General features: G+C 44.0%; 1 protein-coding gene across 4 annotated transcripts in view; it reads right to left on the reverse strand.

Moving 5' to 3' along the window:
- Positions 1–16751, reverse strand: part of CMIP (c-Maf inducing protein) — a 559349-nt gene that overhangs the window by 35895 nt on the left and 506703 nt on the right. For all 4 annotated transcript variants that reach the window (XM_086945892.1, XM_086945891.1, XM_086945890.1 and 1 more), the window contains 2 exons: positions 9036–9062; positions 4657–4705 (listed from right to left, as the gene is read on the reverse strand). In XM_086945892.1, the coding sequence (XP_086802018.1) occupies positions 4657–4705; positions 9036–9062 (76 nt within the window). The remainder of the gene's footprint in view (positions 1–4656; positions 4706–9035; positions 9063–16751) is intronic.

Here is a 16751-nt window from a genome sequence, read left to right on the forward strand (position 1 = left end):
TCCACAATCGAAGAAGGAGAATGCAGGACTTCTGTGAGAATGTTGGGCTTGTACTCCACTGTGGGCAGCTTTAAGCTAAGAAGGTCAGCAGCCTTCCTAATAACCACGTGATAAGGAGCGACGTCCCTTGATGGTGCATCAGAAGTCGAAGGCAGACCCCACTCGGGAGAGAGTTCCAGACCACTAGCATCTCGAAGCTCATCGAAGTCATCATCATGATCAGGAAGCTCGCCTTCTTCCACATCTGAACTCTCATCATCCTTTTGCTCGAGAAGACGCTGAGCTCTCCGCCTCGACCACTCCATTCGAATCGAAGTCGATGGATCCGGCAACGACTCCGACGGAGCCGGTTCCGACGTCGATCGAGGAACCGGAGCAGGAGGTCGAGAGTCATGAACAGGCGTAGTACCTCGATCACAACGAGGTCGATCCGGAGTCGGCGAAGCCGCATGCGGAGTCGAAGACCTCGGTGGAGCCGTACCGAGCCAAGGTGAAAGAGGCGCCGGCATGAAAGGCATAAATGGAGCAGGGGCATACGACTGAGGAATACCCAGATTGTATGATAATGGACCCATGGGGCCACCAGGCGCCCCAGTGGGGTACATTGCCCTCGAATAAACTCCATACATCGCATTGAGAAAATGCGAGGGATCCTGCCCAGGACCAGGAAAGGAAGGGTACGGACCTACCGGATGTTGCAATGGAGGCCGACCCGACACATCCTCACCCTGACCTTCCGGATTCACAGGAGTCTCCGTCGAAGCCGGTTCTTGAATCACCTCCTCTTCTTCATGCTCCGAGGAAACCGGCTCCGGGTTCGGCTCCGGCTCCGGAGATCCTTCTTTTGACAAAGCAGGTGAAGGAGAGACAAAGTCCTTACGATGTTTGTGAGACTTTCTCTTCGAGTCAGAGGAATCCTTCCCCGAATGATGTCTCGAACTGTGCTTCCTCCTCTTATGCTTTCTCCTCGAAGAGCTCGAAGCATGTCCGGAAGCCGACTTAGATCTAGACCTAGATCTATCTCTGGACTTCGACTTCGCTTTAGACCTCGAGTCCTCTCCAGACCTCGAGCCCGCTCTGGACCTCGACGCCGATACCGACCTCGACCGAGACCTTTGCTTCGACTTCGATCTCCGTGACGTAGATCTCGAAAGTCGCCCAGAGTCTTTCTTCACCTTCGCCAAAAGCAACTTTGCTTCACGCTCCCGAAGCGCCTTTGGATTCATCTTAAAACAGGACTCGCAGTTCTTCACATCGTGACTTGAACCAAGACACCACAAACAGTCCTTATGTGGGTCAGTGATAGACATCATGCGGGCACAAGACCTACATGGTTTAAAGCCTGTTTTCCTCGACGACATCTCTGGAGAAGAACAAGGTCGTAAGAGAGAAACAGTGACAAATATTCAACAGAAAGATACTAGGTATCGCTGAAGATCCCGAAAACCGTTAGCGTCGGAGACGCGGAAAAAAGGGAACTGACGTCATCACGCCGGCGTGGGCCTGATATGGGGTCGGTGACGTCAGACGGAGTCACGCGCGATGCCGTGCTCCGGTGACGTCGTCCACGTCGGCGTGCTACGAAGAAAATTTCCGAACGTTGCTGACGCAAGGGGGATATTCACAAGGTGAGGAATCCACACGGCAGATGTATCTATCAGAATTACCAATACTCCTTCCATTAATTCCTTCTCTTCTTTTGGATCCTGAGAACTTGCTAACTGGGTTCCATTAGTCAACAATTCTTTAGATGGTGACCTGGTTGTTCTCAGTAGTTTCAAGCTACACCAGAGGCTTTAGAAGAAGCATCATTCCACCAATGACTCAAGAAAACTGGGAAACAATATGGACGATTTGGGTGGAAATATGACTGGCCAAACAGTAGAGGCTTGTATTTACACCTCCAATCGGGATATCTATTTCCTCAGCTTTAAATATCAATCAAATACATAATGTATCTTTCTAGAACTCCACAGTCAACATCACGTAATATGACTGATGATTCTTTTGAGATCAAACATCCTATGGTATGTACAGTGTATAAACACATCAGGTGTGCATACTTAATATAATGCTGGCCCTGGAATTATGGTGGTAAAGATAGGCATATTATGGGCATCCATAGCATAATGGGGCCTAGCCCCGTTATAATAGTGGCACTGAAATCATGTTAGTAGTTCTTAAAATACTGTTAGCATCCATGGCATGATGGTTACCATGCACTGTATAATGTTAAAATGCTGGTTATTTTTGGCATGTTGTGGGCACCATTGGACAGGATGATGCAAAAACCCTAGTATACTGCTGTAGCTGACATAACTAATTCTTGGCACAATATGGGTATTCTTGTCATGAAAATCTGGCCCATGGGCAAGTGAGGGATCATCTATTAATGAGTGGCGATACCAAATGTAAGTATAGGATTCAATTCACAAACTGATATTTGGACACTAAACTTATATTTACTAAAGGTGAAAACTAGTACTTTAAGAGGGAATTTGTGTTTTTCATGAAAATGCCAGTATTTGGTTTGGGAACAACATTTGTGTTTCTAAAATGAGACAATATATTTGATTGCAAAATACATGTATTATCATGAACTGAAAAGCTAATGTTTGGGGAAAACACTATTTCCAAATCTATATTTACAGTTAATATTAGAGCAATAATCATTTACTACTTTCTGAGACTCAACCCAGTAAGACTGGTATAACCTGCCTGCTATCCGAACCTGCAAAGGCTTTTAAAATGAGCTTTTCTGATGCGATTGCAGGCTGTAAAGTATGTCTAGCTCTGCTTTCTATAGCCCTAGACTATGAAATGTATTGACTCGCCGGTGCACCTTGCATAGAGAGTCTCAATCACAACATATGACTGAGCATTTAGTTGAAAGGGCAGGATGGGAAAATTAAACTAAGTGAAATGCAGACTTGAAGAAATGTGATAGGCCATTCTGAATTACTTCTACCACCTATGGGGTTTTAGACTTTTTTTTAATGAAAATGCGCTCAGAAATGCACCACATGGCCAGCATTTTCCAAATTTCTCTTTTGAAGACTGACCTTTAAAGTTTAGGATTTGCACACCATGAAACTACTGAAATATGTCCTGAATCCTTCTTCAGAACCTGTTGCTTTTTGGGAAAGTTGGGCTGTGTAAACCATGGCGTTGCTGCCCTATATAGTAAACCAACTAGCATGAACGAATGCACTATTTAACCCCATTTCTTCAGATATTCTGGAAGGTTTTAACCGCACTGACCACCGTGAAGAAGGCAGGCTCCCTAACTCAGTGCACGTTTTAGCAGGTGATATGTCACATCACTTTCAAAGATCTCCATCACTTCCTACGGCCGAGGCTACGGCACTGCAGAAGGTCCTTCCTAATGGGCCAGGAAATAATATCTGAAGGACATTCTTGTCTTGAGACAAGGTCGAACGCGGATTTGAGGTCCACAAACGCTGCATAGATAGTGCCCCCACCTAGGTACACAATCTTCCAGTATATCAGAACAAATCTGAATACTTGGTCGATTGTGCTGGTGCTTGTCCTGAAGCAAGCTTGCATCGGGGATAGGATATTTTCCTCATTCATCCAAGCCTGTATTTTACCCAGGAGCATTCTTGCTATAACTTTTTGCAGGGAGTCTATGAGGCTAATGGGGCGATAATTCCCTGGTAGTGACTTATCTCCTTTTTTAAAAACAGGTAGGATTTTGGCCCCTTTCCAAGACTCGGGTATCCTAGCTCCGTTGGCAATAGCATTAGCTAAGGTCGTTATATATGGGACCCAGTTGCACTGATTGTATTTAAAGAGATCGGCAGGAATGCAGTCCATCCCGGGCGCTTTACCCGCTTGTACCAATTTTAATGCCTTCTCCGCCTCAATATTTTCAAACACTACAGGCATACTTATAGATTTGGGTATAGAAGACAAACCTCTCTCCGCTTCGTTCGATACCCTCGCCAACCCACAGAACTGGGATGAGTAGTGCTCCACCCAATCCTCTACAGAGACATGATTTGCTGGTGTTTGCGAGTCCCTGGGCCCGCCCCATTTCACGACCTGCCACAATTTAATCTGATTAGAGGACAAACTGGCCTCATACAGGTCTGCCAGCGACGGTCATCCCATATTTGCTTCGCATTCTTTTGGACCCTCTTGTAGTTTAACCTTTCCGCTTTAATCATTTATATATTCCTAGTTTTAATGGCACTAATCAGAGAACTATGGATTTTTTGACAGGTTTTATTGTACCATTTAGTACCAGAAGGATCTCCACCCATTTTCCCAGATTTCCCCGACTTTGTAAAAAAGGTTTTTATTTTATCAAACAAGTGCTCATGTATAGAGCTAATCTGTTCGACTAGACCTAAGTCACCAATTACTAACTTGGCCTGTTTTACCGAATTTGACACTTCGTTGGAAATTTTATCAAGGGTGACTGGGTCATCTAGAACTATGTTGTCCCACCTGTTCAGTGATGAGGTCTACATTATGCAGTGTCTCTTATGCTATCCCATATTATCCTACAAGGCACTGAGATCATCGTCAAGGACAAAGGTGGCACGTAGCCCTTTCACTAACACAGCTTCCCAGCACCCCTGCACCCACATTCATCACATGTTATTGGACACGCATCTGGCCGAAGCTCACCTCTTGCCTTGGGTCTTCAGCAAATCTCTGAATTACATACTTCAGGTCCCTGTAAGTCAATCAGATCAAACAGAAATTAGTGCATCAATATACACACATAGCATTTATGTCTGCATATGTAAGAAATGATTTACTTATTCAGATTTCATACGTCTTTATTTCGATTTTTACATCATAAAAGACATCAGATAAAATACATCCATAATTCATAAGATTTCAGTTCATAACCTAATTGATTTAACAATATAAAAAGTTTTCACATAATATCCTCAGTTTCATCACAAATCCAACGTAGTTAAATATAACCAGTTCATCAATAATTTAACAGTCATAAAAACATCTTAGAACCAGTAAAACTGAATTAAATATATTCACAAAGACGTTCAGAAAATCTTTCAAAGATAAAACGTTTAAAACTTCCTCATGTTACGAAACAAGTGGGTGCCTAGCTCTTAGAATCCATGCCCACCCCAGAAATTTAGCCACGCATATGGTCACACACTCGGAGGTATTAGATTTTAAAACCCAGAGGGCTTCCATACACACCCGCGTGTTAATCTTCCTGCAGATGGGCTTAATCCTTTTACGACGCGGGCAGAATTTGGCTGGGCATACAAAGAAAAGGTGGCTAATGGATTCCTTCTCCCCAGTGCACCATGGACAGAACTCATTTTGTTGACCTCGCCATTTATGTGTGTATGCCCTTACCGGTAGTGTACCAACTCTGAACTAATGATAGAGTTTTCTATCTAAGCTTTTAGTAATACAGTCCCAGTAAGGCTCTACATGCATCTCAACCTTATGGAGCAAAAAAAGACCTGTCAGATTTAAGGACTGGGACGACAAAACATGTTGTTCTTTCACAGTCGCCCAATATAATGATTTAAATTCTTTTTTTGGCGGAAAAACACTGTTCCCAGGGTCTGCCCACTGTAAAGTCAAGCCCATATTTAACAGAATGGACTTAACATCTCGAAACCACGGAAGGTTTCCTGACCCTATAATTGATCTCAAGTCCAAGATTTCGTTAGCAAATAGGGCCAGTTCTGGGGTAGACCATATACGCCTCCACAGAGCAACCATCCTGTATCGTGCTAGATCTCTGATAGAGTGACAACCCATATCTAATAGTAGGGGGAGGGTAGGGGATGATTGTGGCAGTCCAACCAGGCTGCGTAAAAACGTATTTTGGATTTTTACCAAGGGTGCAAGGTCCACAAAACTCCATAGATCAGCCCCATAAAGGATAGCGGAACTTATTTTTGCATTATAGATTTTTAAAGCTGGCAATATCCTTTTAGTTTGCGAACATCGTTGCTCCTTTATTAGACAGCCCGTTAGGCGAGCAAATTTTAAACAGAGAGCCTCAATCTGTGCCTTCCATCTTAACCGGTAATCAATAACCACCCCTAAGTAAGTCATGACACCAACCTGTTCTAATTTGGTACCATTCATGCTAACTTCACTCAGTTGTGGTTTATTTTTCGTTAAGACCATATATTTTGTTTTGGACACATTGATCTCTAGGTCATTATTTTTACAAAAGTCTACAAATTTATTAATTGCAGTATGTAACCCCGCTTGAGTTTTTGCCAATATCAGCGTGTCATTGGCAAAAATGAGTAGGGGAAACTTTCTCCCACCTAGAGCTGGTGCATCTGTTGGGGTATCTCCTAGAAACTGAACTACTTGGTTTATCAATAAAAGGAACAGGGTTGGTGCCAGAACACATCCCTGCCTTACACCACGAATCACAGGGAATGGCTCTGTCACCTGTCCCTGCCTTTTTGGAACAAATACTACATTGAGCTTCGGGCAGGTACTGTTCAGCAGCCCACTGGAAATTTTTAAAGACCTAAGGAATTAATTTCAAATATAGGAGCTACTATAAACACGCTTGCCAGATAACGCAAAGACTTTGATCGGACTGATTACTACACGGATATTTTCACCAATACCCAATACCAACCACATATGCTACAAGATGGTAGCGTCCTGAGGAAGACACTTAGGTGTTGAAACGCGTAGAAAAAACCATCTTTCCTTCAGATCATTGGGAACATCTACATATAAAACTATGATATCTATTCATTCTCTAATGAAATGAAAAATATTTTTATTGTCAACTGTTAATTTTGTCTATATCATTGATTATCCTTATGACTACTTTTATCACTTATCAAATTAAATTTCTAAATGCTATTTTTTGTGCTTGATTTTTGTTATAATTTTCTATTTTAAACTGTTATTGTGTGAACCTTGCCAGTACATTTGCTTTTTGCCTGGGTAAGTTACCTCCTCACATACCTGTCCATGCCTACCCCATCTTACTCTGGCAAAATTATTCTCTTGTAATCTTATTGTGAACTCCAAAAGTTCTGGTGGCATTCCCATTTTACTCAGAGCAACCCACAGCTTCTCTCTCGAGACAAGGTCGAACGCGGATTTGAGGTCCACGAATGCTGCATAGATAGTGCCCCCACCTAGGTACACAATCTTCCAGTATATCAGAACAAATCTGAATACTTGGTCGATTGTGCTGGTGCTTGTCCTGAAGCCAGCTTGCATCGGGGATAGGATATTTTCCTCATTCATCCAAGCCTGTATTTTACCCAGGAGCATTCTTGCTATAACTTTTTGCAGGGAGTCTATGAGGCTAATGGGGCGATAATTCCCTGGTAGTGACTTATCTCCTTTTTTAAAAACGGGTAGGATTTCGGCCCCTTTCCAAGACTCGGGTATCCTAGCTCCGTTGGCAATAGCATTAGCTAAGGTCGTTATATTTGGGACCCAGTTACACTGATCGTATTTAAAGAGATCGGCAGGAATGCAGTCCATCCCGGGCGCTTTACCCGCTTGTACCAATTTTAATGCCTTCTCCGCCTCAATATTTTCAAACACTACAGGCATACTTATAGATTTGGGTATAGAAGACAAACCTCTCTCCGCTTCTTTCGATACCCTCGCCAAGCCACAGAACTGGGATGAGTAGTGCTCCACCCAATCCTCTACAGAGACATGATTTGCTGGTGTTTGCGAGTCCCTGGGCCCGCCCCATTTCACGTCCTGCCAGAATTTAATCTGATTAGAGGACAAACTGGCCTCATACACGTCCTGCCAGCGACGGTCATCCCATATTTGCTTCGCATTCTTTTGGACCCTCTTGTAGTTTAACCTTTCCGCTTTAATCATTGATATATTCCTAGTTTTAATGGCACTAATCAGAGAACTATGGATTTTACGACAGGTTTTATTGTACCATTTAGTACCAGAAGGATCTCCACCCATTTTCCCAGATTTCCCCGACTTTGTAAAAAAGGTTTTTATTTTATCAAACAAGTGCTCATGTATAGAGCTAATCTGCTCGACTAGACCTAAGTCACCAATTACTAACTTGGCCTGTTTTACCGAATTTGACACTTCTTTGGAAATTTTATCAAGGGTGACTGAGTCATCTAGAACTCTGCACCAACGAACCCTTCAGCAGTCGTTAGTTAAAGGGGTCTCTGCTGTAATACAGTTTGTAGCATTGGAACTAACTGAACCCTCTTCTACTTTCAGGTTTAACACCAGGGGGTTGTGATCACTCTATGGCCTCTGTAAAATTTCCATGTCCTCTACCAGTGACCAAAACTCTAGTTTGATTAAGAAATAATCGATTCTACTTGAGTTGGAACCATTATCAAAAGTAACCTGTCCTATCCTGTCCGACTTAGCACATCCATTAACTGCTCTTAAGCCCAAATCCAAGCACAGACTTACTTATTAGTATTTCCAAACCCAGAAGAATATGCGACACAAAAGATTACACACATGCACCACGAGATCTGCATCGTACATGGGACACCGGAGAACTTCTCAACAATTGTTGCTAGTCTGAGCCCATTTTGCACATATTACAAGTGTTTTTTTGGCAAAACATAAATTTCAAGCATAACAGCAATATTTATGTGGTGTACATTCAGCCCAAGAAGTTTCTTGGTGCCGTTAGCACATAATGGATTTTTATTGTTAGTATATTCAACAATACTCATTTTATCGACGAGAGGAATGAAAGGCTGAGTGGAGCAACCAGAATGGTCCCTGCAAGCATCGGTTAAACACAGATGCCGGTGGGGGAGGATTGTCCACTGAGCCATCACACCTGGCCCAGGCTCAACTCCCCATTGAAACAGTGAAATAACATACATTACAGTTTTGGACCGTGCTCCTAAAAGCTGGACCACCAAACGAGAAACCTTTGGTAGCAGGATGTGTGCAGCTGTAACTCGCATCCATCCCTGCAACTGTGATACCTCCCCAGCAATCAAGAGTTTTGACACTTCATAAGTTACTGCTTCATTCATGGGCCATAGACATGCAGTTATGGGAACACTTACTTGGTAAACATTTCATGTGCAAGAGCCCTGCAATGAAAGGAAAGAGCAGCATTTACTTATAAAACCAAATACATTTCCTAATATAGGTATGCCTACTAGATGTATTTAATATATATTCTATAAGAAATCAAGTTACCATACACAGAATTTTAAATATCTACTTTTCACTTTAACATTTCCAAAGCAAAAAGATGGTTTATATATTATTTTATTGGGTGTATTTATATTGCATGCATCCAGACCCAATTTACAACCGTAATATACTCCACAGGCATGCAGCGTAGAGAGTGCACCGTAGTATTGTTTGAGCGGTACACATACAAAATAATTCTGCAGCGCTTGCGGAGGGGTGAAAGCATGGGCAGGGGACAAGGGGGTGTTAGTCAAGACCGACTGGTGGGGTCCCTCAGTTGACAGCTAAACAAGAGAGGTGGCAGGTTTTTAGTTCCTTACAGAATGTCTGGATAGCATGGGAAGGCGAGCTGTAGGGGGAGTCTTGAGTGGCTTGGTGAGCAGACGTCGAAATCTTGCTTCATAGTGAACTCTTTCTGTATCTCAAGATTGATTAAAGATGTATTTTTAAAAAAAGGCCGTCAGAGGTGAGAGAGCGCAATTTGAATGTAAAGTATATCGTAGCCATATCTAGACGTATATGTTATAAACGTAGGAAGAAAATGCATATCGTAATGTAAAGTTGGCGATTATAGCATAAAGGCCACTAATGTGATAACATGGTATAGGAAATGTAAATGTATTTACGTGTTAAAATGCATTAGATTTAGAAGGCCGTATACATGATGGGTAAACATAGGAATGTGTAGAAATGCTTAAGAAACATAGAACGTGCACAGTAGAATTCGTGTACGTGTGTAACTTTAAATGGAGAAACGTGGAGAAATAACGTGGATAAATGTATAGAGAACTTACATAACGATGTAACCAAGGAGAATGCATAAGTTATACTCTACGCAGTCGTATTCTATGTATTCTATATTCGATGTAAAATGTATTCAAGTATAAAGTACGAGTATATAAATGTATGCCAAAGGTTATACTGTGTAGAGGGTTTCTGTAGGAATGCTGGAAGAGTTTAGGTCATTTGTGATTGTAACCTAACTGACCAAGAGTTCGCAGGAGCATAGTCAAATGTATGTAATTTAGTGGGCTTGTAAAAGTCGTAAATAGCTTGATGTGGACGTGAGAGCCAAGAAGTCTAGCACTTGTTAGATTTAAGGTGACAATGCCGGACGGAGCTTATTGCTCGAACGTGAGGAGAGACACTTTTGAGGTGAACTATGTTTTGAAAAGACTATTCACAGGATCTGGAAGGTTAAAGAGTTGCAGGTATAAGTTAAAGCCTTGTCTAAGTTCATATGACATTCGATCTGAAAGAGTCAGTAAAAGTCAACGGTGAGATGATGAAGATGACATCTAAGGAGAAGGGTCAACTTAACGAACGACGCAAGGAGTGGACCAATGGAAGAAGCAGGAAGTTGACATCATCGGGGAAAGTCCGTGGTGGACGTCAAGGGGCGTTCCACCCACACTGTGATTGTGTATTTTAGGGACAGCACCCCGGGGAGAAGGGAGCGAGAACAGCGAAGGGCTCAGGGCAAGCAAGAGCGCAGATGACTTGAGCGGATGCGCGGAGAGATCAGAGCGCAAGGGAGCAGTAGGCCGAGGACCCTTAGAGAGCAGATGGGTAGGCAGATAGGGTACTGCTTCTGAAACTTAAGATTTCCTTTAGAGGCTAAGAGAGTTTGAACTTCTTTGGAAGTCAAACTGCTGACACCTTTTTAGGGAAGAAACTTGCGAAGTAGGGATGTCACGTAGCATAGAGTAGGGACAGTTTTAACTTGATGATTTTTATCTTACTGCAGATGACGCAGAAGGAACCACTTCACATCGAAGCTTAAGATTCTGATATTGTAATTAATTTTGTATTTTGTATACTTTGAGATTTTATCCCGAGTGGATTGTATTGCATTCAAAATTACTTCATATAAAACTTTTAAACTTTATCAGTTGTAAGTGGTTCTTCAGAGTGGCGTCAGTTAATGGGGTTTATCTAACCAATGCGGGGGTGGTCCTTTCCTCAATGACAGATACGAGCGGTCCAAACAGATGAATGGGATTCTTTATTAAATTGATCATAATCATAATTTGATATCAAAATCTCATTCCCCGCAGTTGGTAGCAGAAAATGATGGTTATCTTCTTGAGGAAGACGACCTAGGCCAGGTTAGTTTACCCCAAGGTCCCTAGTCATCGTCGACCAGAAGAAGAATTGCAGCCGAAGACGGTGCTGACGGTGCGTCGAGAGAAAAGCAGCAGAGTCGGTCGAGAGTGAGTATAAGGGTCATGCGTTGTAAGATTGCGGTGTTTTATGTTGTTCCTGTGTTGTAATGACAAGCGGAGTTGAATGCCTGTAGTGTGATTGGGGGAAGGTTGTGAGCGCGCGCAACCGGATGAAATCTTATGTCCAGAGGACTTAAGTGGTTCGGGTGTATCGAACACCCAGAGTAATTTGTCTACCATTGAAAGGGGGTCATGAGGTACCATTGATTTCCCGACAGACCGATGATAGGGGGAGCGTATGTGTGAGTAAATGAGTAGCGGACGCTGGTCGTACGTTTACTGTGTGTAAGTAACCTATCAGTTGAGGCAAGTGTCCGACCGTAAGAGGAAAGACGCTGTGCCAGTTGAGGTAGCAATTACAGTTAGACTGTGGCCGTACAGTCAGAGAAAAGTGATCGCTTGGACGGAAGTAGTCATTTTTCAATGTATGAATGAAAACGCATGTGAAATCGTGAGACGAGTTGAGAAACGAGAGAAGCTGCTGAAGAAGAGACAAGTGACGTCAGCGTAGAGCCGCGCTGAGATTGGTCGGTTGGTGTAGAATCGTGTTGGGATAGGCTGATTAGCGAGAGTCGTACAGGGATTGGTGGTTGTTATCAAAACGCAAACAAGGAAAAGAATTAGCAAGGATCAAAATGAAGTGTTTCAAGGGTTTAGGAAAAATCTTTAAAAGAAAAAGGAGAAATTTATATGCCGGAGAAGAAGCTCCACCAGAAGGCACACCAGCATATCATATGGCAGTAAATGTAGGCTTACACTCGATACTGTGGATTTCCGAGTGGCATAGGCTAACTGAAGGGCAAAAAGAACTGGCGTTTCCAAGATTCGGAACGTTTAAAATAGAAGTGTTGAACCAACTGAAGGCGACGATGCTTTCAATGAGACCTCTACCGAGGCCAACACAATTTGAAGCTCTTGGTGTGTGGTTTAGAACAGCACACGAAAGGGGCGTAAAGAGGCGCCAAGAAAGAGTGAGAAGATCGGTAAAAGCAGTGCAGGATGCTAAATGGGACGAGGAAGCTAAGAAATGGAGGGTGCAGAAGATAGAAGCGGACAAATTGTTCACCATGATAGAGGCCACGGGAGAAAGGAAACCTCTAGAACAAGAAGATGAGGAAAGCGAGTCGGAGGAGGATCTGATAGAAAGGTTGTTAATAGATAGACCACCTCCATACAGCGGTGAACTTGCGAGTCCCATATTACCGCAAACAGACGGAGCTAGGTGGGGGGAATATAAGTCGATCCCGGTAACAGAGTGGGACGCTAACAAGACTGAGGAAATACCCCAAACTAGTTCTGAACAGAGAGTAGTGGGAAGATTTGTGGTCCAGAAGGTTCCAGAGACGCAATGCGCAAGGTCGTACCAAATGCCAGACGCCTTGCAAGTTCCGGTTACCATAGGCCCTATTGTGTCAATCTACAACCCGGAAGGGGTCCAGCAGGATGAACAGGCACGATGGGACAGTGAAAGAGCAGAAGTGGAGAATAGGAATGCTACAATGAATCCCCAAAGGCAAATACTAGCACCAATAAGTCGGAGTACCCCATTAGATTCCGCAACGGATCCCAGGATAAAACAGGGAGGCCAAAGAGGGCCAATGGATTTGAGGGGTCCTAAACCGAAGTCCTTTAAGGAGTTAAGAGAATATTTGAAGGATTGGGAAACTGCCGAAGAGGTTCGGGGTAGGAGTTTAGAAACGGGATCCGAATGGAGAGAGGAGGACAACAGGATTCTCTCTCATTGTGGAGCTGGCGAAAGCAGCCCCGAGTGGGAGAGAGGAAGCCAAGAGAGCAGAAGAAATACTTGTCCTACCAATAGCGGCAATAGGCTAATGTGCGAAGACAGAAGTGCAGGGTGTGGCGAAGTGCCTCGCGTCACCTTCAGTGAAGGGGAACGTAGGACACAGGAGTACCGGAATACCTTTAGGTGCACACACCATGCCCCAGGTGAAGATGTGAGACATTGGAGTCACGGAAACATGGAGAGTCGCGAAGCGTCTCGACATGCATCCGGCGATAGTGGACGGAGTCATGAGAATCTAGGGAGTCGCGAAACGTCTCGCCATCCATCCGGTGATCACGAAAGAGACCACGGGAACATGGAGGACCGGCGAGGGCCTTTCATTTTATTAAGCGACACCAGACAACAAGTAAGTTATAGTGGGTTAGAACAGAACGGTGGATCCTATCTCACATCTGGAGAAACCGAGCCTAAAAATCGGAACGTAGGGTTGGGGGACGGAGCATTATTCCACCATACCCCACGTGGAGATGGAAAGGCTTGGGATCTAGAGGGGTGGGAACGAAGAGATGGAAGGAAGACTCCTCATAACTCACCTGTGCTCAGGCGTAGGGCGCATAGTGGAGGTGAGAGGGATATGAGAGAAGAACATAGAACTGAAATGCTGAAAGCTGAAATAAAAGCAAAACGGCTTGACGTGATGAGTTTGAAGTCAGACTTGGATGAAATGATTGATGGCACAGTGGCACTAGAGAGATTAGAGTTGTATACACCAGACGAAATATTGTTCTTATCCAAGGATATTACTCGGAGGGCGAGGTCAGCTCATGAGAACCTATCTAATTTGGCAGACAGGTATATGGTAGATCTGTCACGAACTAAGGCTTTACAGAGTAACCATAGGCTAACTTGCACGGATCAGGATCTGGATGACCGTAGAACGATCGCGCTGAAGGTACACATAAGGGAATTGATCGTAAGTATCAGAATATGGAGAGATCTGGATAGATGGGAGGAAAGATGGTCCAAGAAGGGCTCCGTTAGACGGAGTGTGCTTGGAAAGCCCCAGGACGCAGATTTGATGCGAATGGAAGCCTTCCCTTTGCGAGAAATCGCGAATGGAAGCTACGTTCACGTGCCCTGGAGTAGGGGGGATTTGGCGGCATTTACCAATTCCTTCCCAAAGCTTAGAGATAATCCCGTCGAGTGGTACAAACAGGTAGAAAGATTCGTGAAGATCTCGAAGGTACTGTGGATCGATTTGAACACACTGTTCGATATCGTAGTACCCGGAGACTTGTGGACGGCGTGCAAGCTTAGTGTCGAATGGCCTAATTGTGAGCCTCCGAGAGATACCCGGACGAATGGTCCATCAGTTAGAGTCATGGAAAAATACGAGAGAGTAATAACATGGCTAAAAGAGAAAGTGCCAGTGCAAGACATAGACTGGGTTAAGATAGATCGAACTACTCAGGAACCGAAGGAGACAGTTCATGAGTTCTATGAGCGATTACTGAAAGCATTCAAGCAGTACAGCGGGTTAGATGTAATGGATCCTAAGGACATTGGACAGTTTGTTTCAAAGTTTGTCCTCGGATTGAGACCAGAAATATGCCTAATGATCCAACAGCATCTGATCTGTTGGCAGAACAAACCTTTAGATGAAATTCTGAGGTATGCAAGGTACTGTAGTGACGAGATAGATTCTAAGGCAAAGAAGCTTAAAGAAAAGTTAATGCTAGTGCAAATGCAAGCTGCCGGAAAAGATAAACCGCGGCAGCAGGGAACAGGAATGCAGGCAAAGAAACAGAATAATCAGAGCAGAGATGAGGAAGAAAGACCGAGACCGAGAATGGATATCGCGACACTGAAAAAGACGACGAGATGCCATCAGTGTAACGAGGTGGGACACTGGCGACGCGAGTGTCCTTACAATGTTGAGTCAGGGGAATTAGAGCAGGAGGAGGAAGAGGTTCAGAACAACGTGGTTAAGGGAGCCACAGTCCCGAAGGGCAAGTTTGTCAAAGGGGGGACTCAGACTCCTCGAGCCCCGTTTCCTCAACCACCTCGCATCTCAAACGGAGGGAAAACCTACAGACAGATGCCATTGTTCGTAGGAGGAGAGGAATGCTACTACGTTGATCCACTTACAGGGCAGCGGGCGAATAGGGAGGAAGATTGTACTCTAGGAGCCGCCTTGGAAGTAGATCAGAGAGGACCATACGTAGAGGCTGAAATAGCGGGATGTCCTACAACCTTTTTGGTGGATACAGGGGCCACTCGATCCACGTTAAGATCTGCGGTAGTCCCAGGTCTGCCAATATCAGGAGAAATGGTTCAGGTGGTAGGAGTCGCGAACAAAAGGATGACGAATCCCTTGACCGAACCAGTGTCAGTAAGGATAGGGAATTACAGTGACGAACATCAGTTTGTGATCTGCGATTCTAGTCCTGTGTGCTTATTAGGGAGAGATTTGCTGTGCAAACTGAATTGCACGATACATTGCACACCCGAAGGAGTAGAAGTGCAGACCAATGATGAGGATGCTGATTTTAAAGTCGTAAACTCAAAAGAATGTGTGGAACTTTATCCTACCTTAACAGTGGAGGAGCTTCCACAAGACTTGAGAGAGAAAGTCTCAGCTGAGGTATGGGATTTTACTGGGGAAGAAATAGGATTGATCAAAGGAGTAGAACCGGTAAAAATCTTGGTAAGACCCCATGCTGAGTATCCAAGAACACCACAGTATAAGTTAACGACAGAGACGATTGCAGGAATAAAGCCTGTGATCGAATCCATGATTAAGCAGGGAATACTGAAGGAGATCGTGGGTAGTCCATGTAACTCCCCGATCATGGGTTTGCAGAAGCCTAGCGGAAAATACAGGATAGTGCAAGATCTTCGAAAGATTAATAACATTGTTGTCTCATGTTGTCCAGTGGTACCGAATCCATCAGTGATATTATTTCAGATACCGTTCCAAGCTGAATGGTTTACCGTGATAGATTTGTGCCAGGCTTTCTTTTCGATACCGTTAGACGAAGAGAGCCAGTATCTTTTCGCTTTTAAGCTGGAAGATCGCGTTTTAACATGGTGTCGTATCCCTCAGGGGTATACAGAGAGCCCATCGATCTTTAACCAGTTATTGAAACGAAATCTTGAGAGTCTAGTACTGCCCAAGAATTCAGTTCTGGTCCAGTACATAGACGACCTCCTAGTTGCGTCAGAAACTGAGGAAGCTTGCAGAGAAGACACCATCACCTTGTTAAATCACTTGGCCGAGAACGGACACAAGGTGTCTCCAAGTAAATTGCAATATTGTAAGACTGAGGTGCAATACTTGGGCCATAGGATTGAAAAGGGAAAGCGGAAGGTGTCTCCAGACAGAATAGAGGCGATTATGAAAATGAACGCGCCTACGACACAAAGAGAAGTCAGGATGTTTCTAGGCATGGTTGGTTATTGTCGGCAGTGGATAGCAAACTTTTCACTGAAGGCTAAACTGTTATTACAACTGACGCACAAAGGAGTAAGTGATCCGGTACCATGGGACAAAGATTGTTTGATGGCGTTTTTGCAGCTGAGGGAAGACTTATGTCGTGCCCCGGCTTTAGGAA

Source organism: Lissotriton vulgaris, chromosome 12 (assembly GCF_964263255.1).
Source record: "Lissotriton vulgaris chromosome 12, aLisVul1.2, whole genome shotgun sequence".
Lineage (NCBI taxonomy): Eukaryota > Metazoa > Chordata > Amphibia > Caudata > Salamandridae > Lissotriton > Lissotriton vulgaris.